Source organism: Gymnoscopelus braueri, assembly GCF_963280865.1.
Source record: "Gymnoscopelus braueri genome assembly, chromosome: 24".
Classification (NCBI taxonomy): domain Eukaryota; kingdom Metazoa; phylum Chordata; class Actinopteri; order Myctophiformes; family Myctophidae; genus Gymnoscopelus; species Gymnoscopelus braueri.
This window is the reverse complement of record NC_137626.1, coordinates 3,184,747-3,211,654: the sequence shown is the minus strand read 5'-3', so window position 1 is coordinate 3,211,654 and position 26,908 is coordinate 3,184,747. Positions and strand designations below refer to the sequence as shown.

Here is a 26,908-nt window from a genome sequence, read left to right as displayed (position 1 = left end):
TGGTAAAGGCCACAAGCTTGGTAGGTGCTCTTACAGGATGGGCTGTAATTACTGAAGCCCCGCCCCCTCTGTGTTGCTATTGGCTGGGATTTAAACAACCATAACTCCAGTTCCCAGTATGCTAAAGCCTTCAAAATTGGTAGGTGGTCTTACAGGATGGGCTGAAATTACTGAAGCCCCGCCCCCTCTTCTTTCCTATTGGCTGGAGTTTAAACAGCTATAACTCCAGTTCCCAGCATACTACAGGCTCCAAACTTGGTGGGTGGTCCCACACACTTTCAATTTAATAAAATATGACCACTTCCTTTTTTTTTCTTCCTACTTCTGGTTTGTCGGATTGCCTTGAAACTTCACCCACATACTCTCTGAGGGGTGTGGAGTTCAATGGTGCAACCCGGAAGTGGATCAGTTCACTGGTTTAACCAGGAAGTGGTTGCAGACACCAGAAACTCTGCCTTTCCCCCCCCCCCTCCCCCCCCATTTTGAGGTACAAGGAATCCAGCAGCAAAGTCCAGCGGAAGTCGATCCGACCACCGGATGTGGGTGACATTGCAATTTGTCCCCCACTCTGATCATTTATTTTCTCCTGCCTCCCGAACGCAAGGTCACACAGGTATGACAGTGGACCTGGGTGCTGTAAGTGCATCACTGCTCAGCAGCAGTGCTATAGCAGTGTTTAACACTTCAAATGGCCATACTTCGGTGACCATTGCTCTTATCAGCCCTAACCCTAACAACTAGAACATCTAGTTACATGTAAAAGGACTGTATTCAAATGTTAGTTAAGTAAAGTATTACATTACATTACATTACAAATGTATAATTCAATATATGTACAGTACTCCAGAAGAAAGCAATTAGAATTGTCAACCATACAGACTACAACGCACCAACAAATCCACTTTTCATTCAATCAAACACCCTAAAACTACATGATCTTGTTGAACTTAATACTGAAGTCATAATGTATAAGGCACATAACCATCTGCTTCCATGCTGTATCCAGGAGCTGTTTGGGCCTAGAGAGAGCCGGTATAACCCAAGGGGCTTTGGAATATTAAAGAGACTAAGGCAAGAACCAACAATAAAGTGTCAGAGGGTTAAACAGCTTCGACGATTAACTAAAAAAGATGAGCTCAGTTAAGAAATCAAAACAAATGTAAAAGTCTAGAATAATAGATAATATAGAACATTGATGTGAATTATTAATACTGCAAGGAAGCTATGTAATGATATCTTATTAATTATATATTAATAATTATAAAGTAATGCTATAACCATATAATGTACTCTATAGTAGTTAAAAGCAAGGTACTATTGTATTATTTATTATTCAAATTATTATTATAGTATTATATATTATCAAGGATGAAGGAACCATATATTACATACTATCAGTGTTGGGAAAGTTCACTTTCTACATAACTAGTTCAGTTCACACATTTTAAAATGAACTAGTTCAGTTCATAGTTAATAATTCAAAAAGTTGAACAAAAAAATAACTAGTTTCGTTTTTTTTTCTTTCAATACGTTGCTGCGAGCTATTTTATTTGTAACAATTATTGCCACAACCTTTATAGAACCACACACAGCACAGACCCCCTTCTCAAAATATTTTGTGCCAGGGACCCCCCAAGATTATTCCAGATTTTTCAAAATGTTTAGAAAATACAAGCTATGAGCTTGTAGATTGACTACTTTAGAATATAGTGTAAAGTAGGTTTAAAGGGGTTTAAACATATTTTGATGCTCTATTAACTCTTTTAGCTGCGGACCCCCTTTATTTAGGGAAACAAAGACCATTCATGAATGATTGTATTTCATCATCTTTTTCTTTACAATTGTTTTTATTTTTTCATGTTTAGATTATCTTTTTCTTAGGTTTTTGTTGAATGAATTGTTCCTGAGTTAAATTGTCCTAATGTATATCTAATCTACACTGGCATATCTGAAAGAATAAAACAGAGAGAGAGGAAGAGAAGAGAAGACTCATGGACATAGTAGGGACTGGATAGCTCTGCTGCTGTTATTTTGTTCTCAATTGGGTATTAGTATTACACATACTGTACACACAGTGCAAAATGCATGACAGTTGTCAATGCAACTTTTTTTTTATGAACTCAGTGTGAATACCAAAACGCTCGCCCCAAAACACAGTCGCCCCGGGGGAAATCCGGCGGTATTCACCTGGTATTCCTAAACGTAACCTCAGTAAACTATGTCTAACCCTAACTTTATTCCTAAACGTTACCTCAATGAAGCAGTGCCAAAACCTAATCTTATTCCTAAACTTAACCTCAGTAAAACTATGGCTAACCCTGAACTTATTTCTAACCTTAACCTCAGTAAAACAAATACAAGAAAAAAAATGGGGGCGAGCGTGTTTTGGGGTGAGTTTTCCAGACTAAACAAAACACTTGCAAATAACCCTCAGCAATGCGGAGCAAATAGGCTGGCTGCCAGCTGATATTATACCAATGAAACGTGAGAATGACCGTGATATGTAAATCTATGCCAGTAGGCTGGCTGGCAGAGCTGTATTCTATAACAATGAAACGGGAGATTTACCGAGTGTTTTAGCTGGGTTTTCGCCTGGAAGGCTCTTGGAAATCTGGCAAACTCTTGAACGAAGTTATACTGTTAGAGAGAGACGTTCACAAACGCCAAAATGAACGCGTTCACAATAACGTTCATCTTGCGGAAATACAGTACGTTCAGTTCACGTTCGCCCAAAACATGAACGAGTTCATGAACGGTCGTTCATTGAACGCGTTCAGGCACAACACTGCATACTATATTAATATTATACTTTAACATAGTATGATATATGAATGTTGATATGTGATAAAAAAAACTTGTCAGTTAGTTGTGTTTCTCTTTTGTAAATCGAAGTCTATCATATGTTTTTTTTCTTTTCTTTTGTTTCTTTTTTCTTTTTGTAGTATTTTCTTTACGTTTGATCTTTGACTTAAATGTGAAAAGGGTAGGCACAATAAGCCATTGGCTTCAGCCTACACCTTTTTGGTCTGTTTCACAGATTCATATGAATTGAATACATTGTATTTTTCTTTAATGACCAAAATAAACTACTACTACTATCTTGAGACACCGGCCACTACACCTAACATACAGTCACAACATACAGACCACATACAGATCACTTCAAATATAGGACCAGTGGCAGTCCTACAGTATGCAAGGAATCAGGCCGTCAGTGAGGCAATAGTGGTATCCAGCAACAGTGAGGAGGGCATGGCAGAGGGGATACAAGAAGGTTGTAGGCCCTGTGTGGCTGCTGCCACCAACAGCTCAAGTCAGAGGAAAGATCAGAACAGTGACTATATGGAAAGAGAAAGCTGGAAGTATTTGAGACAACTAGAGGCAACAGTGATGCAATTAAGGGAAGGAGGGAGAGGGAAGAGATGAGTGGGATAGAAGAGCAGGAAGTGCAGGATGAAGCAGAAAAGGAGACAGATGCTCTACAGGCTCAGCACTATTACCCTACGGCCCCATATCCCCTACCACCCCAAGTCCCCCTATTTACCCCTTTGCTCTGGATGAAATCTCCTATTCTCCATAAACACCACTCTATACCCACTCATCACCTGCTGAGGATCCCCCTCAGCCTCAAGAACAAGGAGAATGAGTGTATAGAACTGTGGTGCTCATACGAGTTGCAATGAAGAAGATTCATTTTTGCTGCTTAATGCTGAATGCCAAATATAAATATTTGTGGTGCTTAAGTGTTAAGGTGTGAGGCAAGAGATTTACTGGCAGAAAGATCACTGAATTCAAAGGTGTGATGGGTCAGATGAAGGAGAAATGCAGAAGTGGTTAATGACGAAAGCAATTAGAAAAGTACAGGGCAGGTGCATCCTGTACTTTGGCTTATGAAAGTGGATTACCATACATCACACCCCCAAAACACAATTAGCAAAACTGGATATTTGGACACAAAAGAGGAACTATAGCTACTGTATGCATATCTACTAATGAAATGGACGAGAAGTTATCTGTGATCTGATATTGATCTGATACTTATATGAATGATGGAATTAATTGTTGGTTATGCTATAAGTGTGGAATTGAAAACTGATTGTTTTATGTTGATGAATGACATCTGCATTTCAGTTTGTGTAAAACATTACCCATTAAAGTGATGATGGGAGATAATTAGACTAAAGGTCATTTGGACATGGGATCAGCCCAGAATGTATGACAAACAACAAAAGCAGAAGTTAACTAGTGACTCAAAAGACCACAAATATGAGGAAAAACAGTAAACAACTAGAAAAAGTGCTCCTCGGAGCACAGGTCTCCGCCAGGTCAGTCAGGTAGGTTATTGTGGCCTCCTGGTAGCGCTATAATAGGCCACTGTGAAAAGGGTGCCATTTCTTCTTAGGCCTTTCACGGCATTCAAACTGCATTCATGATTTGAGGCATTTTGTTCCAAAAATGTGTTTTGTTAAATTAGACCTGCTGGTGGCGCTATAACAGGCCAATGTGGAAACAGTGGCATTTCTTCCTCGGCCTAGTGGGAATGTGCGAGCAAAATGTAACGGAAATTGCACGCTGTGTTAATAATTTGAGGCATTTTGTTCAAAACGAACCTATCCTGCAAACTCATCACATAACTATAGAGATACTGTGCACCGATTTACGTGATTTTTGGACAGAATCTGAAAGAGTAATAGCAAACAATTTGTTTTACAAAAGTCAGCCTCCTGGTAGGCAGGTAAAAACTGTTATACAGCACCATGAAGCTGATTTGAACATTGTCAAGTGGCATTTCTTCCTCGGCCTAGTGGGAATGTGTGGGCAAAATTTCACGGAAATCAAATGCTGTGTTTACGATTTGAGGCATTTTGTTCAAAACGGCCCAATCCTGCAAACTTTGGAAGGCAACATTAGCCAAAGCAGGATGAAATATGGAAAATTGGACAGATCCGTGTTGATCACATGACGAGATACTGTGTACAGATTTGCGTGTTTTTGGACAAAATCTGTAGGAGTAATATCAAAAAATGTGTTTTGCAAAAGTCGGCCTCATGGTGGCGCTATGACAGGCTGATCTGAAAAATGTGGGGCAGAGGTTCTGCTGTGGCATCCAGGGAGTGTGTGTGCACAGTTTCACATCGACCGGGCCACCGGTGGTGGAGATTAGCTGGTTGCAGACAGAAGGACGGACGGACGGACGGACGGAAGGACAGACAGACAGACAGACAGACAGGGGGCAAAACATAGTCTCGGCCATGCCTTTCGGCCTGGCGGAGACAATGACTCAGCTAAATTTGAGTAAAGGTATACATTTTTATAATTCTAGAATCATATGTGGAAAGCAAAGGTATAAGCTGGAATTTGAAATAAACCCTAGGAAGTGAGATATTGCATAGTTTAAATTAGTATCAACACATTATAGTTATAATTTAAATTCACAGTAAGATATTAATGGGTGAATGTCACATGCTGCTGTGTTTATGAGCTGTTCATCTACATGGATTTGTGCTGCTTTGATTTCATGAATAAAACAGAAAAAACACTTACACTTCCTCACACCTGGTCTCAGTCTCATCTCTCCACTATGGTTGACACTGGGGGTGAGGCAAAGACAAAGTCAAGCCTGCATATTGTCTTTGATGATAATAAAAAAACTATTACCGACATATATTTGCATATTGGCAACAGGTCTCTCCATACCTTAGAGTCTCCAGTGATAGAGTAGACAGTAGATCCACTCCGTTTCCTAGATGATTGTAGTTCAACTCCAACACTTTTAGATGGGAGTTGGATTTCAGAGCTGAGACCAGATAAGAACAGCCTTCCTCTGAGACCATACAGCCCGACAACCTATACGCACGCACGCACACACACACACACACACACACACACACACACACACACACACACACACACACACACACACACACACATTCTATTAATACAAATCGCTAAAGGGGCGGGGCATATATTACCGTTTTCTCTGCTATGTTGCAGCTATGTTCGAGCAGACCACCTGTCCAATTTCCTACACAGTTTAGCCAAAATATCAATCATGCCTGTCGCCTTTCGATAGTGTACTTTTAAATGTTATGCATGCATTTGTTTTTGTTCTTTCTGACATATTTTCGCTCAGTTACGCACCACTCGGGGTCCGTTCGGCCTATGGGATCTGTTATCACTCTTACGCTCATGGCCTGTGTTGTCATGGTTACGGTGTAACCGCAGGCTATGGGATTAGACAGTGACAACGGGAGGATAGCTTGAGGCAACTTCACAGCCTCACAGCTACAAAGTTGAAAAGGAGTCTACAATCTTTACTCATTGACGCAAATGAGCAGTGCTGGTATTTAACTACATGGCTTGCTTGCCACTTGCCATATTTTCCTCACAAACACACAAATTCGTTCCAAGTATTACATTTTATTTTCTGCTTCAAAGCCAAATGAAGCGTAGTATACCTGTGAGATGGGAGTGGCATTTGACTTTTATTTTTAAACCCTCATCAGAACAGAAGTAAAATCCTCAGTCGGCTCAGTGTTTATATAGGCTATAATGTTTTTACTCAACAGTGTAAATGTAACCATTTCCTAAACAGTGTTCGGCCTGTAAACCAAACGTGTAGCCAACATGTGAGGTGTGAAATGTTAATCGATATGCAGGCCAGGCTACTAGAAATGAGGGCCGCATAGTGGCCAGAACCTCTAGTTTCAATACAATTCTGCTGCTTGTCTAGATCTTATATCATAAAAAATAGACCTCTATGTGCAGCTACTAATATAGCTACTAATAGCTACCTCCTCCTGCTTCCATTATTGATGGCACGAATGGAAGTAGGTACGTTTTTAGCTGCAGGGTTTTAAAGGGATTGTAGGCGATTCAGAGATAAACAAAGAAAAAAACTCCAGCAGTTCGTTTCCCCGACCACCAGGGGGTGACGCACGGAGGACTTCCATAGAGTTAAGGGGACTCTAAACGGGCCATGCCGAATATAGGTTACTTTATTCGGATACAATTCGCGGAACTGCCCGCCCCTGCCGGTTCTCTGAATTTTTATTTTTAAATAGGCTCTTTCATGACAAATTGACCACGTATATGAAGTTAAACAACTAAATTCTATCCAAACGCTATCTGAAAAGTAAATTATGTGATGAAATGAAATAACAGACTCTATGAAAGCTCTGTAGAATAAAATCATCAATGACTTATCCATCTGAAATTTGGCTAGCTTCCTTAAACAGAAGAGGCGCTGTTGACCCTTCTTACACACCATTTCAGTATTGAAATCAAATTTCAGACGATTATCAATAATGGAGCCGAGATATTTATAAGTGGTTACCAAATCCACTGTCTGGCCATTTATGACACTACTCTGAGGAGCTGGTGGAGATCGTCTAAAATCAATACACATGTCTTTAGTCTTTGTGACATTAAGTGAATACGCTAAAATGCCACAGGAATGCTGCCAGAAGCTGGTTCCTGGCTATGCATCACGTTTACAGCAGGTCATAATACATTGTGTGCTCTACGATGTATTAAAAAACAAGGGAACCAGGAGACCTGGTACTGCCTGACCCCTAGTGGTTGAAATCTGAATGGCCGGACTTCGCATGGCGTGTGTGCAGAGGAAAAGAGGGACAGACCGAGGAAAAGAGGGACAGACCGACCGACAAAGCCTCATGTAGGCCGACCCTCTGGGTCTGGCAATAAACAGAGACAAAAAACTAATTTTCCTGTGTTTTACCATGTATTTTTGAGAGAAACATGCTATTTTCAAACATCAAACAACAAATGCCAACAAGGTCGCGATGATCTCTTTGACATTTGTGAAACCACACATGAAAACTCTAAGTGATTATTAACCATCAGGGGATCAATCATACTGGAGATGTATATTCTGTGACTACTTGAAAAGGTAAGAAAATAGCAAAATCCTGGCACTGGGACAATACAGCCAGAAATAAGTCTGGCACTGAATGAGTTAAAGACACTTGACATGAAGGATTTTAATAATTCTGATACGGCAATAGTCATTAAAAGTGTCATTTTGTGTTGAATTTGGAGAAATCACTCATAATATGAGTTGTGTTGAGCTATTTACACAGTTCTTGTTTGATTTGTTTATTTCATACAGTTGACAGTTTGTGAAATTTGCTAATAAACCAGATTTGCAGTGGGGTTTGAATCATTTCAAGTGCAACCGTAACTATCCCTATCCCTAACCTCACACTAACCTAATGTTAGTCGGACTATTGGGATGTTGTAATAATAGGAGGTCTTTGTCTTTGCTCTTCCTGTTGCCATTTTCTATAGAAATGACAGACCAGTAAGAATACATTTGTACTCTTGATGGCCTCTCCCTCTTCACATAAGAATCACAGACACCCCCACCACCGCCAACACAGAAAGACAAAACAAGTGAATTAATTCAGGTAAGCTCCATGTGTCTTTACTCCAGCATTAAAAGGGTCACCTGTTGAACAGGAAAGGGAATACTGACCTGAGTTTCTCCAGTGTACAGTGTGGACTCCCCAGTCCTTCAGAGAGGTCTTTTACTCCGGAATCCTTTATATCATTGTCGTTGAGGTCCATTTCCTTCAAACTAGAGGAGCTGGAGCTGAGAACTTTTGATATCTCCTTACAGCATCTCTCTGAAAGGTTACAGCCACTCAGCCTGGAAAACAGTAATGTTCTAATTACTGTTCATGATGAAACCAATATGTTCACATAATACATGAAACATCCAATTATTAGATTAAGTTTTAAAATGTTTAAATTAAGAATTGTATACCTTATATTTTAACTATTTTATAATTATTTTATCATTATATTTTCATTCCCATTCCATAAATTTCTTTGCATGTTTTTCTGTCAGTAAAATAAATTGTGAAAGTTCTGTCTGTTTTTTACAACTGTGTTGTGCATGTACATGCATGCAGCACGCACGCACGCACACACCACACACACACACACACACACACACACACCACACACACACACACACACACACACACACACACACACACACACACACACACACACACACACACACACAACACACACACACAACACACAGTAGTGTGCTGTGAGCTGGCAGATCTACCATTTTCACTATTTGTCATATGACAAAGAATATAGGGCATAAACGGTTAAATACTTGTATTTTCTTTCATATAACAGAACAAATGAAATAGTATATTAAATGTATGAAGTTATAAGTTCACCTACATAGCTTTATTGGAGGCTTGGACCACTGGCAGCAGCCCCAGAAGAGCCTCCTCTGACGCTTGGTATTTCTTCAGGTCAAACACGTCCAGATCCTTTCCTGATGACAGCAACATGGCGGCTATAGCTGACCACTGAGCAGGAGAGAGGTTCTGTTTGGAGAGTTTTCCTGAGCTCAGGGACCGTTGGATGTCCTCCACTAGAGAATCATCATTCATCTCATTCAGACAGTGGAACAGATTGATGCTTCTCTCTGTAGAGACATTGTTCCTGATCTTATCCTTGATGTATTCGACTGTTTTCTGACTGGTCTGTGATCTACTTCCTGTCTGTCCCAACAGTTTTTGTAAGAGGTTCTGATTGGTCTCCACTGAGAGGCCCAGCAGGAAACGGAGGAACAAGTCCCACTGTCCATTTGGACTCTGCAAGGCCTTGTTTACAGCACACTGGTAGAGGTGATCTATGTTAGGTTCATATGAGGTTTGTTGTGGCTCTGACAGTAGGTTGACACCACTGTTGATGAATGTGATGAAGACATGAAGAGCAGCCAGAAACTCCTGAACGCTCAGATGGACAAAGCAGAACACAGTGTCCTCGTCCATTACATGCTCCTCTTTAAAGATCTGTGTGAACATTCCTGTGTGTACCGCTGCATCACTGCTCTCAATACCACACTCTGCCAGGTCTTCTTCATAGAAGATCAGGTTGCCTTTCTCCAGCTGTACAAAAGCCAGTTTTGCCAGAGACAGAATGACTAGACGGATGTCTGTCACAAAAGAAGAATGTGTCTGATATTTGACACTTTTCTTGTTGCTTGCTTGTCTGGACAGAACCTTCATGAAGTGGATGTACATATTAGTCAAGGTCTTTGGCAGTGCCAAAGGTCTTTGCCTGCGCCAAAGACCTTGACTTCTCAGCATGTCTTCCAGAACTTTAGCAGTGATCCAACAGAAGACTGGGATGTGGCACATGATGTGAAGGCTTCGTGATGTCTGGATGTGTGAAATGATTGTTCTGGCCTGGTTCTCGTCACTGAATGTCTTCATGAAGTACTCCTCCTTCTGGGGGTTAGTGAACCCTCTCACCTCTGTCACCCTGTCAACATACTGATCTGGGATCAGAGCGGCTGCTGCAGGTCGTGTTGTTATCCAGATGCGAGCAGAGGGAAGCAGGTTTCCCTTGATGAGGTTTGTGATCAACATATCCACTGAGGTTGGTTTTGTGACATCAGTCCAAATTTCATTGTTCTGGAACTGTAGAGGAATCCGACACTCATCTAATCCATCAAAGATGAAGACAACTTTGGACCGTTTAAAGTTGGAGATCACTTCTTCCTTGATTTCACCAAAAAAGTGACGAAGGAGGCCTACCAAACTGTAATTCTTCCCCTCCTCTAAATTCAGTGCTCGGAAAGTGAAAGGAAACACAAAGTCCACATTGTGGTTGGCTTTGTCTTGTGCCCAGTCCAGAGTGTATTTCTGAGTTAAGACTGTTTTACCGATGCCAGCGACTCCCTTCGTCATCACTGTTCTTGGTTCATCTTTTCCAGGTAAAGGCTTAAAGATGTCTTCTAATTTGATTGGTATTTCTGGTCCGGCTGGTTTCCTGCATGCTGTTTCAATCTGTCTGACCTCATGTTCTTTATTGACCTCTCCACTCCCTCCCACTGTGATGTAAACCTCTGTGAAGATCTTATTCAGAAGTGTTTTTTCCCCTTTTTTTGTGATCCACTCCAACAGACACTTGAACTTGTTCTCCAGAATAGACTTGAGTTGATGTTGATATGAATGAGCAGGAATGTCTAAATGATAAAAGAACAGAGGACATCATTAAGTTCATGTTATGGTACTAATGGTCCTCCACTGACAGGTCTTGATATTTCTATCATGTTCCTGCTGCTGTAGTAGTTGATCTATGGAATTCTTCCATTTAATGTCATATTATCAAAACTATTGACTATGATAAAAAAAAGAAAAAATTGTATACACAATTTGGAAAAATGTTAAACAATAGTTGAAGATTAGGACTTCCTGATGTTTTGTAATTAATCACCAGTATTATTATCACTGTGAGTACACACACACACACACACACACACACACACACACACACACACACACACACACACACACACACACACACACACACACACACACACACACACACACACACAAATCAGTCCACCCAGGATGTGAATAAAGTACAGTATTACAACAGAATAGCAAGCCATTATACAGTAAAGGGTGAAAGTAAATTATTTAGGTCATATTACTAGTTCTGTGAAAAGATTATTGATAGGTCTTATTTAGTATTAACACATTCGGTTCCAGAATTTTATAATCACAGATTACGTTCAGTGCCAGAAATCTCACCGCTGCGCTGCGCTGCGCTGCGCTGCGCTGCGCTGTTTAAAGCTCAAGACTCCACGACGAGCAATCCATGAAAAACAATGCATGCGTGCACGGTGCACGATGGTCCTGGCTAACGCCTGGAATGATAACATCTCTCACGCGAGTCACAATGGCGGAGTGATCGTGCAAAATGACTTGTTTTCCCCACCGGAAAAAGTTTCGGAGCTACAGAGGTTTTTTGCAAGGAGATAGAACGGAAGCGGATGGGGAGCCATGTCTTTTGCAGTAAAACACGTGATTTTACGGTTTCGGCACCGAATGTGTTAAGTGCATTCATATGCATTGAAATAATAATCAGTAATCATTTTCCCAACACGGATGAGGATAAAAATGTGATGGCCTGCATCTCTGCTTTGTTGAAATATACAACAGTGTGAATAATAACAACACCAAATATTGTCACTTTATAACAACTCTCTGCCAGTCGTCACAGTCAGCAGGAACAATAGATGATTGAAGGATTATTATGAACACACACATATCATGTGTTATGGTTGTTATGGTCATACCTGAGTATAAATGAGTTGCTGATTCAATTCTAGAGTAATTCACATCACAAACTGCTCAAATAAAGTTCTTAAACTCACTCACCATAAAGATCAACCTGCACAGTCTCAAACCCTGGACGTGAAGAAAACATCTTCTTCAAACGATCTGAGAATTTCAAACACGGTAACATAACATAACTATGAGGTTTCAGCTGTTGGCTTATTTGGACACGTATGCATGTGTCTTGGTCCAGCAGAAAGGGACAGAACTTGTGTGTTGTAAAACAGCAGAAAATAAGAAAATAAGTTACATTTTGTTTTGTTTTGTTTTTTGTTTTTTTCAATATTAACAGAGTTCAATTGTTGTACAATCTTCACATAACAGGTCTGCAAATGCGTTTGATTTATGTCTAAAAAGGGAGTATTTATTTTTTGTTAGAAGCTGTATTTACATGAATGTTACATGTTAGCATGATCGCATTCCGTTGGCTACCATTGTGTTCCAGTTTCATATCTCCGCCCATCTTCACAAGCATGTGTCTTGTGTTTACACAGACATCCCACCTCTCCCGGAAGTTCCGGGAGTCTCCCGGGAATTAGCGTCTGCTCCCGGACACCCGTGAGCGGCCATAAATCTCCAGCAAAGGCCGACCAGGCGATCAAATGGTGGATTTGCGGGAGAACGGTTCCTATTTACTTCTCATTGCTCAGATCCGGTCTTTTTTTTTTACCACTTCTTTGTTCTCATTCGTCACTGAACTTTCAATCTGACAAAATTAATTAATGTCTTTCGCTGTGGGAGGAGTGGGCGTCTAAAAGTGACCAACCACTGGTCTCAGATACAGAGAGAAAAACTATTTTTTGGAGATTTTAGGAGTTAGGAGACAGGGGGGTCTAAGCACGTCGAGGTATGTAAATGTGTCGTGCATTCTCATGTTAAGCTGGCAGCATTTTTGATGAAGCTCAGCTAAAACACTTATGTGCTCTTTGTAGCTTTAATTGAATACTGTATTAACAGTTTGCACAAAAAAAAAGCGCTGCAGCTGCTGTTGCCAATTTATCATCTACAGCAATTTGTTTGAGAGAGAGCAAAGCTAAAAAACGTGTGGCGAATGCATTCAAATAGCCTGGTGAACTTAGAAGATCTACAAGCTCACAAGGGGTGTGAGCTTTCCTTGTAGATCTGCTCATGGCTTTAATAGCTACACTAATGATGCCCAAATAACTAATACTCCAGGCTGAAAGAGTTTAAAGTGTCTGTATGTGTTACGGCTCACTCCTCCTCACCTTCACATTCTCGGCCCCTCCCCCTCACTGACTACTCCATGGCTCAACTCAGCACACCTGCTCTCCCTCAGCAATCGCCGCACCTGTCTTCCATCCCACAATCAACTGCTGCCACTACAAGAGCCCAGTCTGCACGTCACTCCGTGCCAGATCTTAACCAGTCTACGGTTGGTAAACTAGAGCTATCCAAACTAAAGTTTTCCAGTGATATAGAACTAGCCAGTTAAACTTCACTCAGTTGCTGTGCATTGTCCTCTCTCTGTTGAATTGTCACTAACCCTGCCTCTCCTCTCCTCTCCAGTCTTCCGGATCCCCAGCTGAGCTGTGCTAACCACGGAGCTACCAACCCACACCACCTCCACTCACTCCACTACCTTTCCACCCAAACTGTGAATAAATACGCCCACGGGCTTCACCTAAATTACGTCTCCTCTTTGCTGTGCGCTTGGGTCACTCACACACACCAGCCTTAACAGTAAGATCTGGCCATCTGGACCCAGCCAGCATGGAAGGAAAACCACCAGCGTTCAATCCGCTTCAGGCCCAGGGACAGGTTTTAGCACAGCACTCCCGCCTGCTACAGGAAGCATCTGCTGTTGTGTCTAATGTGCAACAGGAGCTCCAGGGGGTTTCAACTCTGCAGCAGTCCCAGGCCACTCAGCAGCAAGCCCAGATTAACCAACTCACTACTTTGGTCCAGGATCTCTCTGACCAGGTCGCCGCGCTCTGCGCTCGACTCACTACACCTCCGGGCCATCCGGCCCCCGCTCCTGTCCAACCAGCTCCTGTGCCGAACGCAGTCCCTGAGCCAGACATACCTCCCACTCGGGAGCCCCATCTTGTGGCCCCGGCTCTCTTTGACGGGTCCTTCACTCTCTGTCGGGAGTTCCTTATGCAGTGTGAGTACATTTTCGATCTGCAACCTAGTATGTACTCCACTGCCACCGCCCGCATAGCCTACATAGCTAATCTGACCACAGGGCAGGCTCGCCGGTGGGTTATGGCTAGTCGTGAGGGCTCTGCACCTTACATGCAAGACTACATAGCATTTACTGATGAGTTCAGGACTGTTTTCGATCATGATGTCCACGGACAGGATGCAGACTCAGCTCTTTCCACCCTCCAGCAGGGTTCTGGCTCTGTGGCGGAGTATGCCACAGAGTTTCGTATTCTCGCAGCCCGTTGCCAGTGGAACGAGGCCGCATTGTTCAGTGCTTTCCGGTGGGGTTTGGCAGAGCCCGTGAAGGATGCCTTGTCTGGTAGGGAGAGGCCTCCCAACCTGAATCTGCTCATCTCCCTCTCTATTTCTCTTGATGAACGTCACCGGGAGCGTAAGCGTGAGAGGGCTCACCAGTGTCATGCTGCCGCTAGGCCATCTCCACCTCCTCCAGTCAGCCTTAACCGGCCTGTCCAAGCTTTCCCTGCTTTCTCAACTTCTGCTGGTGAGGAGCCTATGCAGTTGGGCCGAGCCCGCCTAACCTCTGCTGAACGTATGCACCGACGGCTACAGGGGCTCTGCATGTATTGTGCCAGCTCAGCACACTCAGTCGACTCACCGTGTCCCCTCCTGCCCTCCAGACCCTCCTCAGCCCGACTGCCAAAAGACAGGGCTCACCCTTTCGGGGGTTCAGAGTGAGCCGCCTATCTGACCCCCAGTCCCACTCTAACAAGGCCAGGTTTATTGTCACTCTTAACTGGTTGGGACAGACTCTCACCATACCTGCACTTATCGACTCCGGGGCTGATGAGAGCTTTGTTGACCAAGGATACGCCCGGGAGGTGAGCCTTCCCATTACGCCTCTGGAGAAGTCTCTCTCAGCTTTCGCTTTGGATGGCCATCCCATGGGTCCCATCACCCACCGGTGCGAGGCTCTCACCCTCACGGTCTCTGGAAACCATGTGGAGAGCATCCGCCCCTACGTTATCACCTCCCCTGACACGCCGTTCATCTTGGGCAGACCTTGGCTGGAGCTTCACACCCCTCACGTCTGTTGGAGCTCGGGACGTATTCTCAGCTGGAGCATTCCATGCCACGCCCGCTGCCTCCGGTCCGCCCAGATGCCCTCCAGTGTGGAACGACCCAGTCCTGCTCCCCCCGACCTCACCAAGGTTCCCTCCGAGTACCACGACTTGGGTGAGGCATTCAGTAAGGAGCGTGCTTGTACCCTGCCCCCCCACCGACCCTATGACTGCGCCATTGAGCTCCATCCTGATGCTCAGCTTCCAGCCAGTCGTCTCTACAATCTCTCTCTGCCCGAGAAGGGGGCTATGGACAGTTACATTAATGGTTGTCTGGCTGAGGGTCTTATCCGCCCATCCACGTCCGCGGTGGCTGCGGGGTTCTTCTTCGTAAAGAAGAAGGGTGGGGATCTGAGGCCGTGCATAGACTACAGACAGCTCAACAACATCACAGTCAAGAACAAATACCCTCTCCCCCTCATGAGCTCCAACTTTGAACCCCTCGTCGGTGCTACCATCTTCACCAAGTTGGACCTCCGGAACGCGTACCACCTTGTGCGTATCCGTAAGGGGGATGAATGGAAGACCGCTTTCAAGACCCCCCGTGGACACTACGAATACCTGGTCATGCCCTTCGGCCTCACCAACGCCCCCTCTGTCTTTCAGGCTCTCATGAACGACGTGCTCAGGGACATGCTAGAGGTATTCGTGGTCCTGTACCTAGACGACATCCTGGTGTTCTCCCGGGGCCTCGAGGAGCATATCCAGCATGTCCGCATGGTCATCCAGCGCCTCTTGGAGAACCGGCTCTTCATTAAGGCCGAGAAGTGTGTCTTTCACTCGTCTTCTGTGGAGTTCCTTGGACTGATTGTGGAGGATGGCTGTATCCGTCCTGACCCCCGCAAGGTCCAAGCCGTCGTTGACTGGCCTCAACCCACCACCCGCAGACAGCTCCAGGGATTCCTCGGGTTTGCAAATTTCTACCGCCGTTTCATTCGGAACTACAGCCGCATAGCGGCCCCCCTTACTCAACTCACCTCTACCTTACGTCCCTACGTCTGGACACCTGCTGCCTGTACCGCCTTTGCTACCCTCAAGGAGCACTTCACCACAGCCCCAGTCCTTCTCCACCCTGACCCCTCCAGGCCTTTCATAGTGGAGGTAGATGCCTCTGACATAGGTCTAGGGGCTGTCTTGTCTCAACGATCAGTGGAGGACCAGAAGCTACACCCCTGCGCCTTTCTCTCTCGCCGGTTTGACTCTGCAGAGGAGAACTACGACATCGGGAATAGGGAGCTGCTAGCTGTGGTGGCAGCCTTTGAGGAGTGGCGCCACTGGCTGGAGGGCGCTGAAGAGCCCACACTTGTCTGGTCTGACCATAAGAACCTAACCTTTATCCGTGCTGCCAAACGCCTCAACTCTCGCCAGGCACGGTGGGCTCAGTTCTTGGATAGGTTCAACTATACCCTTACCTACAGGCCTGGCTTCAGTAACACCAAGGCTGATGCTTTGTCCCGACTCCATGCACCTGAGAAGTCCTCGGCCGAGCCTGAGCCCATTATTCCTGCTTCTCGTATCATTGGGGTGGTCACCATGGACATCGAAGCGGAGGTTGAGCGGGCCCAACAAGCCGAACCCGGTCCAGGCAATGCTCCTCATCACCGGCTCTTCCCACCGAATCGGCTCTTCGTACCCGATTCGGTGCGGTCCCAAGTGCTTCTGTGGGGCCATACAAGCCAGTTCGCTTGCCATCCTGGGTTCCACCGCACCCTCTCCTTCCTGAGCCGGAGGTTTTGGTGGCCGTCTATGAGGACTGACGTCCGGGAGTTTGTCGCTGCCTGCACCACCTGCTCCCGTGCCAAGGCGTCACATCAGCCACCCGCTGGTCTTCTACGTCCTCTCCCTGTCCCCACCCGCCCTTGGTCTCACATCGCCTTGGACTTCGTGTCTGGTCTTCCCTCTTCTCATGGTAACACCATCATCCTCACCGTGGTGGACCGGTTTTCCAAGGCGGTGCACCTGGTGGCGCTCCCTAAACTCCCGTCCTCGGCAGAGACCGCTGCACTCCTCACCCAGCATGTCTACCGACTCCATGGGCTTCCCTGCGACATTGTTTCGGACCGGGGACCCCAGTTCACGTCCCAGGTCTGGCGGGCCTTCTGTAAGGAGATCGGCGCTACCATTAGCCTCTCCTCGGGTTACCACCCACAAACTAATGGCCAGGCTGAACGGGCCAACCAGAGCCTGGAGTCTGCCCTCCGCTGTGTCTCTGCTCTCCATCCCACCTCCTGGAGCAAGGATCTGCCCTGGGTGGAGTACTCACTCAATGCCCTGACCTGCTCGGCCACTGGCATGTCACCATTTGAGGCCTCGCTGGGTTACCAACCCCCGTTGTTTTCCCTCCAGGAGTCTGAGGCCTCTGTCCCCTCTGTCCAGGCCCACTTCCGTCGTTGTCGGCGGGTGTGGAAGGAGGTCCGCTCCAACGAGCGCTCCTGTCGTGGGGCCAACCGTCGCCGCACGTCTGCTCCGGTGTATCAGGTTGGGCAACGGGTCTACCTCTCCTCTGCTGATCTACCGCTCCAGGTATCCTCCAGGAAGCTGGCTCCACGGTTTATCGGTCCGTTTGAGATTGACCGCGTCCTGAGTCCCGCGGCGGTACGTCTCAAGCTCCCCGCCTCCATGTGGGTGCATCCCGTGTTTCATGTGTCCAAGGTCAAACCTGTTTCCTTGAGTCCTCTCATGCCCCCTGCCCCGGCTCCTCCGTCTCCTCAGATGGTCGACGGACATCCTCAGTGGACGGTTCGGCGGCTGCTAAAGGTGCGACGCCAGGGTCGGGGTTTCCAGTACCTGGCGGACTGGGAGGGTTACCCCCCTGAGGAACGCAGTTGGATCTCTAAGAAGCTCATCATGTGTCCCTCTCTCCTTCGGGACTTCTACCAAGCCAACCCCGACGCCCCCGGGCGGTCGCCTGGAGGCGCCCCTCGGAGGGGGGGTCCTGTTACGGCTCACTCCTCCTCACCTTCACATTCTCGGCCCCTCCCCCTCACTGACTACTCCATGGCTCAACTCAGCACACCTGCTCTCCCTCAGCAATCGCCGCACCTGTCTTCCATCCCACAATCAACTGCTGCCACTACAAGAGCCCAGTCTGCACTTCACTCCGTGCCAGATCTTAACCAGTCTACGGTTGGTAAACTAGAGCTAGCCAAACTAAAGTTTTCCAGTGATATAGAACTAGCCAGTTAAACTTCACTCAGTTGCTGTGCATTGTCCTCTCTCTGTTGAATTGTCACTAACCCTGCCTCTCCTCTCCTCTCCAGTCTTCCGGATCCCCAGCTGAGCTGTGCTAACCACGGAGCTACCAACCCACACCACCTCCACTCACTCCACTACCTTTCCACCCAAACTGTGAATAAATACGCCCACGGGCTTCACCTAAACTACGTCTCCTCTTTGCTGTGCGCTTGGGTCACTCACACACACCAGCCTTAACAGTATGTGCACAGATAGATAAAGATATGTTTAAGTGCTTGTAGATTTGCTAGTTTTTAAGATAACTGATTCAGTGTATATTGATCAAATAAGAGATGGAGTGCTACTTGGGAGAGATAGATAAAGATCTATTTATGTGCTTGTACTGTAGACTTATATTGGTCAAATAGAGACGCTTAGATTGTCTAATGCAAATGTTTTTTTTATTCTGTACTGTAGCACATTGAGGTTTGTATCAAATGTAAAGTGCAATATAAATAACATTTATTATTATTATTATGAGTCTGTGATTTATCCAGACAGAAACAGGTGTTCTTTGGAGATTGTAGGTCAAATTTAAGTTCCTCCTTTGTGAAACTTTCATGCTTGTGGATCTGCTGTTTTTAGCGATTTTCTGCAGTGTTGTAAACACTGCGTTAGACTTGCTCCCGTTATTATGATTATGATCTATGATAATAAATCGGTAAAATCAGGCAAAAATAAGAATTAAATAACATTAAAAAAATGTTATAAAAAAAACGAAATAGAACCGAGACAAAAAAGGAACAAAAAAATGGAAAAACCCAAAAAGCACACATGCACGCGTGCATGCGTGCACCTCCCTGAAATGATTTTTTCCAGGGTGGCATGTGTGGTTTACATGTGTAGCACGGTGTGGAGAAAGCATTACTGTTGCTAAAACAAACTTTCAGTAACGTTTTGCGCAGCGAAAGTTGCTCTGATCTGCTCAGCAGAAAGGATTATTCCTCTGTGTGGAAAGCCTGGTGACGCTATGAACGTATGCCTAGCTTCCGCATCGCACACAGCTCCTTGGATGCTGCAGTGTGTTTGTGTCGCGTGACTCGCGTCCAACAGTTGCATTATGATTATAATATAATAATTGAAAAGAAAGACCAGAAGGCTAAAAATACAGGGTTAGTCATGTGGTTAATAAAGACGTTTTTTGTTTTCTTGACCCTTAAAGGTCTGTAACTATGGGAGTGTTTAATGTAAATGGACTGTAATGGTCCATTTGATTACATTTTCACACTCTCAGAGTTATTATACAATTATACAATCAACCGATTTGGTAAAATTTTTACACTCTCATAGTTACTGGTTAGAGGTGTGTTCTACACATGCGCGTGTATATACACATGAGCGTGGTCACCAAATGAAATAACCGCTTTATTGTTAAGTTAACACACACACACACACTCACGCACTATATTAAAATTGTCTAATGAGAGGGTCGGAGGGTGGGTGGGCGGGCGTGACCACAGCCACGTCATTATGACTCAGACCATAAACCATAAAAACAGACATTACCATAAACAAACCCAATACGCCACAGATCTGACCGCTATGCCCATATATGGTCATGTGTAGATAGGGGACAGACCAACTTCAAACTCGGCGCGCGTATCAAAAAGGACTCGAGGGAGTGTGGTGCCCGCCGACGAGAAGGTACAGACGGGTACAACGGGTCTCTGAAAAAGCCCCAACACAACATATTGGTCGGATCAGCGGTGTGACATAGGTGTGAGGACAGCGTAGCGGCCCCAACTCTAGATGTTTGGGCCCGTACAATGTTTGACCTACTAAAGATTAAAACATGACATTTGCTTATTGCTTGTAGCTGCTGAGCAGTAACTTAGTAAGCATGTTGTATGGTATGTGTAACTTAAAATCTGAAGAGAAACTTACCACGGAATATCACCCCCAGCACTAAACCAACTGCAAGGATGAGAGCAACAATAAGGCCTCCAACAATGGCTCCCGTGGGTGTATGTTTGGGTGGAGGTCCTTAGGAGAAAACAAGTTTTATGATTTCTGTTAGGAGCCTAAATATGTCAAAAGGTCAACAGTGCATCCTGTAACACAGTGATTCAATGTGTACACATGTTGTAGTAAATACATACCTTCATGATAAAGCAGGTTGTCAAGGGGATCACTCTGCTCCACACTGAACATGTTCTTCATTTCACAAGTTAATCTTTTAACTTTCCCATCTTCATCCTTGGTGACAATCAGCCGTTTAGAGAACTGTCCAGAGTCAGACACCATCCATTTCCCTTCATCTTTCTTCCAGAGATAGGTGACTGGACCTGACTCTGGGATGTCTCCTGTACAGTCCACCATGCAGCTGGTGGAGTTAGAATCACAAGGTGCCTTGATACCCACCTTTGGCTTTGGGACTTTCTCTGTTGAGGAAACAGAATAAAGACGGCTCAGAATTACTGCTGATGTTGTCTCCAGACTGCAGTCACAACATTGACATTTAACACATATTGGCTGGGTGATGTTCCTCAGCTAACGTTACAGTAAATATACATGTATGCTTAAAATACTATAGGACTGAAGTCCCGAGCTAAATCAAATGTTTTCCAAACAGCAGCATCTGAAATGTAAAGGATTGTGGGATTTATGGAGCATTATTGTTTAATGCTCCATCCATGTTTAATAATGAAACATCCATGTTGAATTATTATTATGCATTTGTAACACAGAGCAGGTGAGGAGTGTTGAAAAGATGTGATCATCTCAGCTTTATGCAAATGAGCAAATGAGCTAATTTCACTGGCCAATCAGATTATTGAATGAGACAGGTCAGCAACAGTTTGGTCAGTGAAACACGACACCACTTGAGATTGACAGAAAGGAGATCATGGATATTATTCACAGATAGATAAACAGATAGTGTCCCACCACAGTTTCATAATGAACTGAAACATATTGTCATACTTCTGGTAACAAAAGATCACTCGTAGTTTGTTTGTGCGCGCGCGCGTGCATGCGTGGGTTTCATTTAGGTGTTTCTGTGTGTCAGCATTAAGTTAACTGTACATGAGTATGAAATACACCCACAATGAATATGACCTTCATTAAGTGAACTGCACCAGTGACAAAGTTACATTCTTCTGTTTCATATGACAAGCTGTTATTATTTATAAACCCACCAGGAGCACTAACAATCTGTCTGAATTGGTACAGAGAAATACTAACTAAAACATGGTACTGTATGGTGAAAGCTGTTGGAGAACATTGGGCCTCATGCAGCAACCGTTCTTAAGAGGAAATGTCTTCTTAAACCCATTTAAGAAGTTTTTAAGAAGATTTTGGTATACTCCAATGTTTACTTAGCTGTGATCTGTTCTTAGGTAAGAACATAATCTACGCACACTTTCTAAAGAGGACATTTCTTCTTAGACCCATTTAAGAAGTTTTTAAGAAGATGTTGGTACACTCCCATGTTTTCTTAGCTGTGATCTGTTCTCAGGTAAGAACAGAATCTACACACACTGAAGAGCACTCTTAGGGTGGCCTTTTAGTTCTTGAGTGTGACATGTTTGTGCAAAAATCATTTATTCTCGAAGTTTCTTCAATTCTACAGTTGTATAATATAGGATTTAAATTACAATAATATTGTTATCCTATCTTTAGAGCAGTGGTTCTCAAAGTGTGGTCTGGGGACCCCCAGGGGTCCTTGAGGGAGTTCCAGGAGGTCCACAGCAAACGAGGAACAGTTTAATCACTTTAACCCTATTTTACACTTTGTTTGAAAATAGCCGATCTACAAGCTCACAACGCGGCCCATTACTGGCCATTTTGAGCTTGTAGATCAGCTATTTTCGAAACATTTTGATAAATCTTGAAAAACTTTCCCTGGCAGAAAATATTTTCAGGTGAGGGTCTGCAGCCAAATGCATGTCAATTTGGGGGTCCTTGATATGAAAATGTTTGAGAACAACTGCTTTTATTTTGAATTTTCAACAGGTCTGAAATTACAATCTAACCCAAACGGACCCGGTTGAGTTCAAGCCCAAGCCCCATACCCACCCCATAATCCCCCACCCAACCCACCCTCATCGCACCCCCCCCCCACCCCCCTACACCCCCACCCCCATATCCCCGACATTCGCCACACCACCATTTTCCCGTCCCCTTCCTACCTGAAAGCCCCCCTATACCCACCCGTCATACCTATTCCCATACCCCCCACACAGACCCCTACAGCCCTCCTTGCACCACCATATCACCCACCACACCCCTATTTCCACCCCATTACATACCAAGCAGCTGCTACCTTAATAGCATGTGAGAGAAATAATAAAATACATTCATTAATTAAATAACATAATTTGCTGTTCACTTCAGAAGTACCATACATGTTTGGAGTCTGTTGTTCAACCATCTTTAGACTTGGTTTAGGTATTCTTTACTTCATTCTCTCAACTTTATTTCTGTGTGTGATTTCCTGTGATTTCTGTGTGCAGCAATCACACACAGGTGTGACTGCAGGCAGATGCAGTCATGCCTTATATGGGGATTGGTGGGGCGGCTCCCTATGGTAATTAGGATGAACTGGCACACCCCTTCTAGTTACGAGGATTGGGATTCATCATCATCAAGAACATAGTTACGAACAATTCTGCCTTTTAAGAACGTTTCATGAATCTGACTCGACTTCACTTAGGAATTCACTTAAAAAGAAATGTAAGAGGAAACATTAGGAACTTATTGCTGCATGAGGCCCATAGTTACAAAGAAATCTGCCTTTTAAGAACGTTTCATGAATCTGACTCGACTTCTCTTAGGTATTCACTTATGAAGAAATGTAAGAGCAAACATTAGGAAATTATTGCTGCATGAGGCCCAGTGTTTCTACCTGAACAGAAAAATGTTGATAGCAGTTAAACACACTATAACATTTATCCTTCAAATCACTGGACAATTTATACTTACTGAGCACTTTAACCGTGTAAGTCTTGTTCATCAGTCGACCGTTGATCTCCACAGAATATTTTCCACCGTCTTCTATGGTCATTTTGTTGACGACCAACTGTCCAGTTTCTTTATCCAGGTCTGTGCGGTCTCTAAATGTCCCGTAGTAATCCACATCAGGACCAAAACCCTGATCCCATTCTGCTGCTTTATTGGGTCCATGTTTCCACAGGAAGCCAGTGATGGGTTCAGTAACAGAGCTGGTATCTGGAAGCAGCTGAAGGACTCCATCCACTGGTCTGTAAATCACATCTTGTTGGGCTGTGAGGAGAAGATCATTTCAGTCAATATGTACAGATAAAACAGCCAGCAATGAGATTGCTGGCAGAATGTGATTTCAGATTTTTCATATTTATCACACATTTTGTTATTTTCCCCATACGTACATGACAGGTGACAAAATTACTATGTTTAAAAAATAGTTATCATAATGAAACTTCCCCAGTTGATTACTTACATGAAGACAATTATTTATCGTATTACAAGTTTTCTGAAATTGTATATTTAAATATGCAAATGAGGCATTAGGAAAATATGCCCGAATTTGCATAACTATTTTTTTACAAAATCTTCACACCTTTTCAAGATTTATCTGCATGTTTTAAAAATAGCTGATCTACAAGTTCAAAACGTGAAGCAATGCAACACATTGTGAGCTTGTAGATCGGCTATTTTCAAATATCCAAAGTTTAAGTTGTAATTTAAATCCTATATTATATTAACTTTGTGGCACGTTGCGAGCTTGCAGATCTACTATTTTCACTACTTCTAAAACGTTTTTTTTCTTCTTTTAATTTATGGAAATTATTTGATTTTATCTATGAAATAAAATCCAAACATGGGTCCCGACCCACTGCTTGGGAAACATGGCATAGACTACACAAAACGCCAACACCATATTACCAACACACATACACACATACTTTTACAAAGTGGGCATTGAAGCAGTGGACACTTTTATGAAGTGGGCACTGGATAGAACCGGGGTCAGGTAGTCGAAAGGGTCTACTCTTGAGTTTGCATGTTCTCCCCGTGTCTCTCAGGGTAGTTAATACCCTCACAAAAACATTGTCGCTATAACGCCTCCCCCATTACAGCCGGGGCGTCTGATGGAGGGGAAAGGAACTGGTTGGAATAACGTGTTCCTTCCACGCGCTACGTCCTACCAGGGAAACTCTCCCCTGTCAGGTGACAAGAAGGTCAGTTGGCTATCATGCATTGAAGGAGGCACGAGCTCGGCCCTGGCCTCCCTAGGCTGGTGAGGGGAGTGTAGTGCCCAGGATCACTTAGAAAATTGGCACCAGGTGAAAAATAAGGGTTACAAAATCGTGGTATAAAAAAAAAAGAAAAAAAAGAACCAGGGACAGTTGAAGTGGGCCCTGTCCTGTCTTAAGCATTGAGTTTAATCAGGGGACATTACCACACAGGTCTACTGGGCCCAGGCCCAGGGGCCCAGTAGCTCACTGGGCCCCTAAACCAGAGTCCTTATGTGAATTATCACACAGTCCTTATGTGAATTATCACATTATTAACTTTACATTTCTTGTCAAAGGGCCTCGTCATTCATGTGAATAACTGAAGGAATAGTCTAAATGTACATTTATCTATAGGACTTTAGAGGGTCAAGCATTGGAATCTGTAAAGCTCTTGTTGACATGCAGGTGTGTTAACATGGTGTTGTGTTGTGTAGCCTTTGTGCATATAGTATGTAGTCTATGCATGTGCTGTAGATCCTAAAGTAGTTAGTTTGTGTTTTTGTTTTGTTTTTACATAAATATCTGAGCTGAGAAACTGTACAAATCCTGTCTGTCTGTCTGTCTGTCTGTCTGTCTGTCTGTCTGTCTGTCTGTCAGTCATGTGTTCTTGCCACATAATCTTGTGCTTTAGGATCAATTATGGAGGGAAATTGATTAACCACTTGAACCCCAGCATCCATACTCTGAGGGGGACATGAGCCCCCAAGAGATTTGGTGATAGAGGGAAAAAAAGCAGTATAGATGCGCTCCCCCACTTCTAAAAGTATCAATACACTCGGGGTGGGTATGAGGCTGTACATGTTCAGGCTCGTTGAAAATTTTTTCTCAAACATTGTCATTTCAAGGAGCTAAATGACCTAAATGTATTTAGTTGAGGACCCCCATCTGAAAATATGTTGTGCCAGGGACCCCCATAAGAGAATATTTGTGTTCAATAATTTTTCAAAATGTTCAAAATTATTCCACATACTTCAAAATGTTTGAAAATAGCCGATCTACAAGGTTAAAACTGTATGTACATTACATTACATTACAGTCATTTAGCGACTTACAATAAGTGCATTCAACATAGGTAGGGAACGAAACTACTAATCACCAGAAGTCTTAAGTGCATTCTCTTCTAAAACAAGCAACTAAGAGCATACCTATCCTATTCTTAGAAGTGTGCTCCCCCCACTACACAGCTGCCCTTAACACAGACCTGCCCATGTACCACCATACCCCCCACCCCCACTCCATACCCCCCACAAACCCCTACACCCCCACAAGAACCACCATATTTGGTGGTTCATGTTCATAATAAGCGTTGTGCTGCGATGCGTTGTCAGCTTGTAGATCAGCTATTATTCAGATCGGCAGTATAGATGCGAGGGTTTAACTAAGAGACTGAACAAGCTGTCATTCCTAACATTCCTCTCCCATCAACTCATTTGGCCCTGTTCCAATCAGATCGGTCCTTTAAAAGGACGCCTCCTCCTTCCTTGTCTCACTCACACAATCTGTTCTGTTCACCCGACACCTCCCTGACACCTCCCTGACACCTCCCTGACACCTCCCTGACACCTCCCTGACACCGCCCAGCAGCACCACCAGGAGTACTGTGGCTCTATCTACGGGGGCGGGGCCACCTGCCTTCCATCAGGCAGGATCTGAGCCGAGGCTTCAGTTCAGATTCCTCCAATAACAGTGATAATTCACATAAAGGCTCTGGTTTAGGGATCCACTGAGCTACTGGGTCCACTGAGCTACTGGGTCCACTGAGCTACTGGGTCCACTGAGCTACTGGGCCCACTGAGCTACTGGGTCCACTGAGCTACTGGGTCCACTGAGCTACTGGGTCCACTGAGCTACTGGGTCCACTGAGCTACTGGGTCCACTGAGCTACTGGGTCCACTGAGCTACTGGGTCCACTGAGCTACTGGGCCCACTGAGCTACTGGGTCCACTGAGCTACTGGGTCCACTCAGATACTGGGCCCAGTAGACCTGTGTGGTAATGACCCCTGATTAAACTCAATGCTTAAGACAAAG

At 44.3% G+C, this 26,908-nt stretch overlaps 2 protein-coding genes across 2 annotated transcripts in view; both read right to left on the bottom strand.

Annotated features, from left to right (window-relative positions):
• Positions 1 to 1,929: 1,929 nt before the first annotated feature.
• LOC308080233 (protein NLRC3-like) lies at positions 1,930 to 12,657 on the bottom strand (the record flags this gene model as incomplete). The annotated part of the gene is made up of 7 exons (XM_080422009.1): positions 1,930 to 1,948; positions 5,541 to 5,591; positions 5,698 to 5,847; positions 8,498 to 8,671; positions 9,226 to 11,023; positions 12,225 to 12,287; positions 12,615 to 12,657. 7 exons carry the CDS (start codon positions 12,655 to 12,657, stop codon positions 1,930 to 1,932), a joined length of 2,298 nt encoding a protein of 765 aa, XP_080278135.1.
• Positions 12,658 to 20,217: 7,560 nt separating this feature from the next.
• Positions 20,218 to 26,908, bottom strand: part of LOC308080232 (uncharacterized protein) — a gene marked incomplete at its 3' end in the record, with an annotated part of 113,871 nt that continues 107,180 nt past the window's right edge. The window contains exons 3-6 of the mRNA XM_080422008.1: positions 23,585 to 23,884; positions 20,761 to 21,042; positions 20,577 to 20,644; positions 20,218 to 20,328 (exon numbers count right to left, since the gene is read on the bottom strand). Of these exons, the coding sequence (XP_080278134.1) occupies positions 20,218 to 20,328; positions 20,577 to 20,644; positions 20,761 to 21,042; positions 23,585 to 23,884 (761 nt within the window). The remainder of the gene's footprint in view (positions 20,329 to 20,576; positions 20,645 to 20,760; positions 21,043 to 23,584; positions 23,885 to 26,908) is intronic.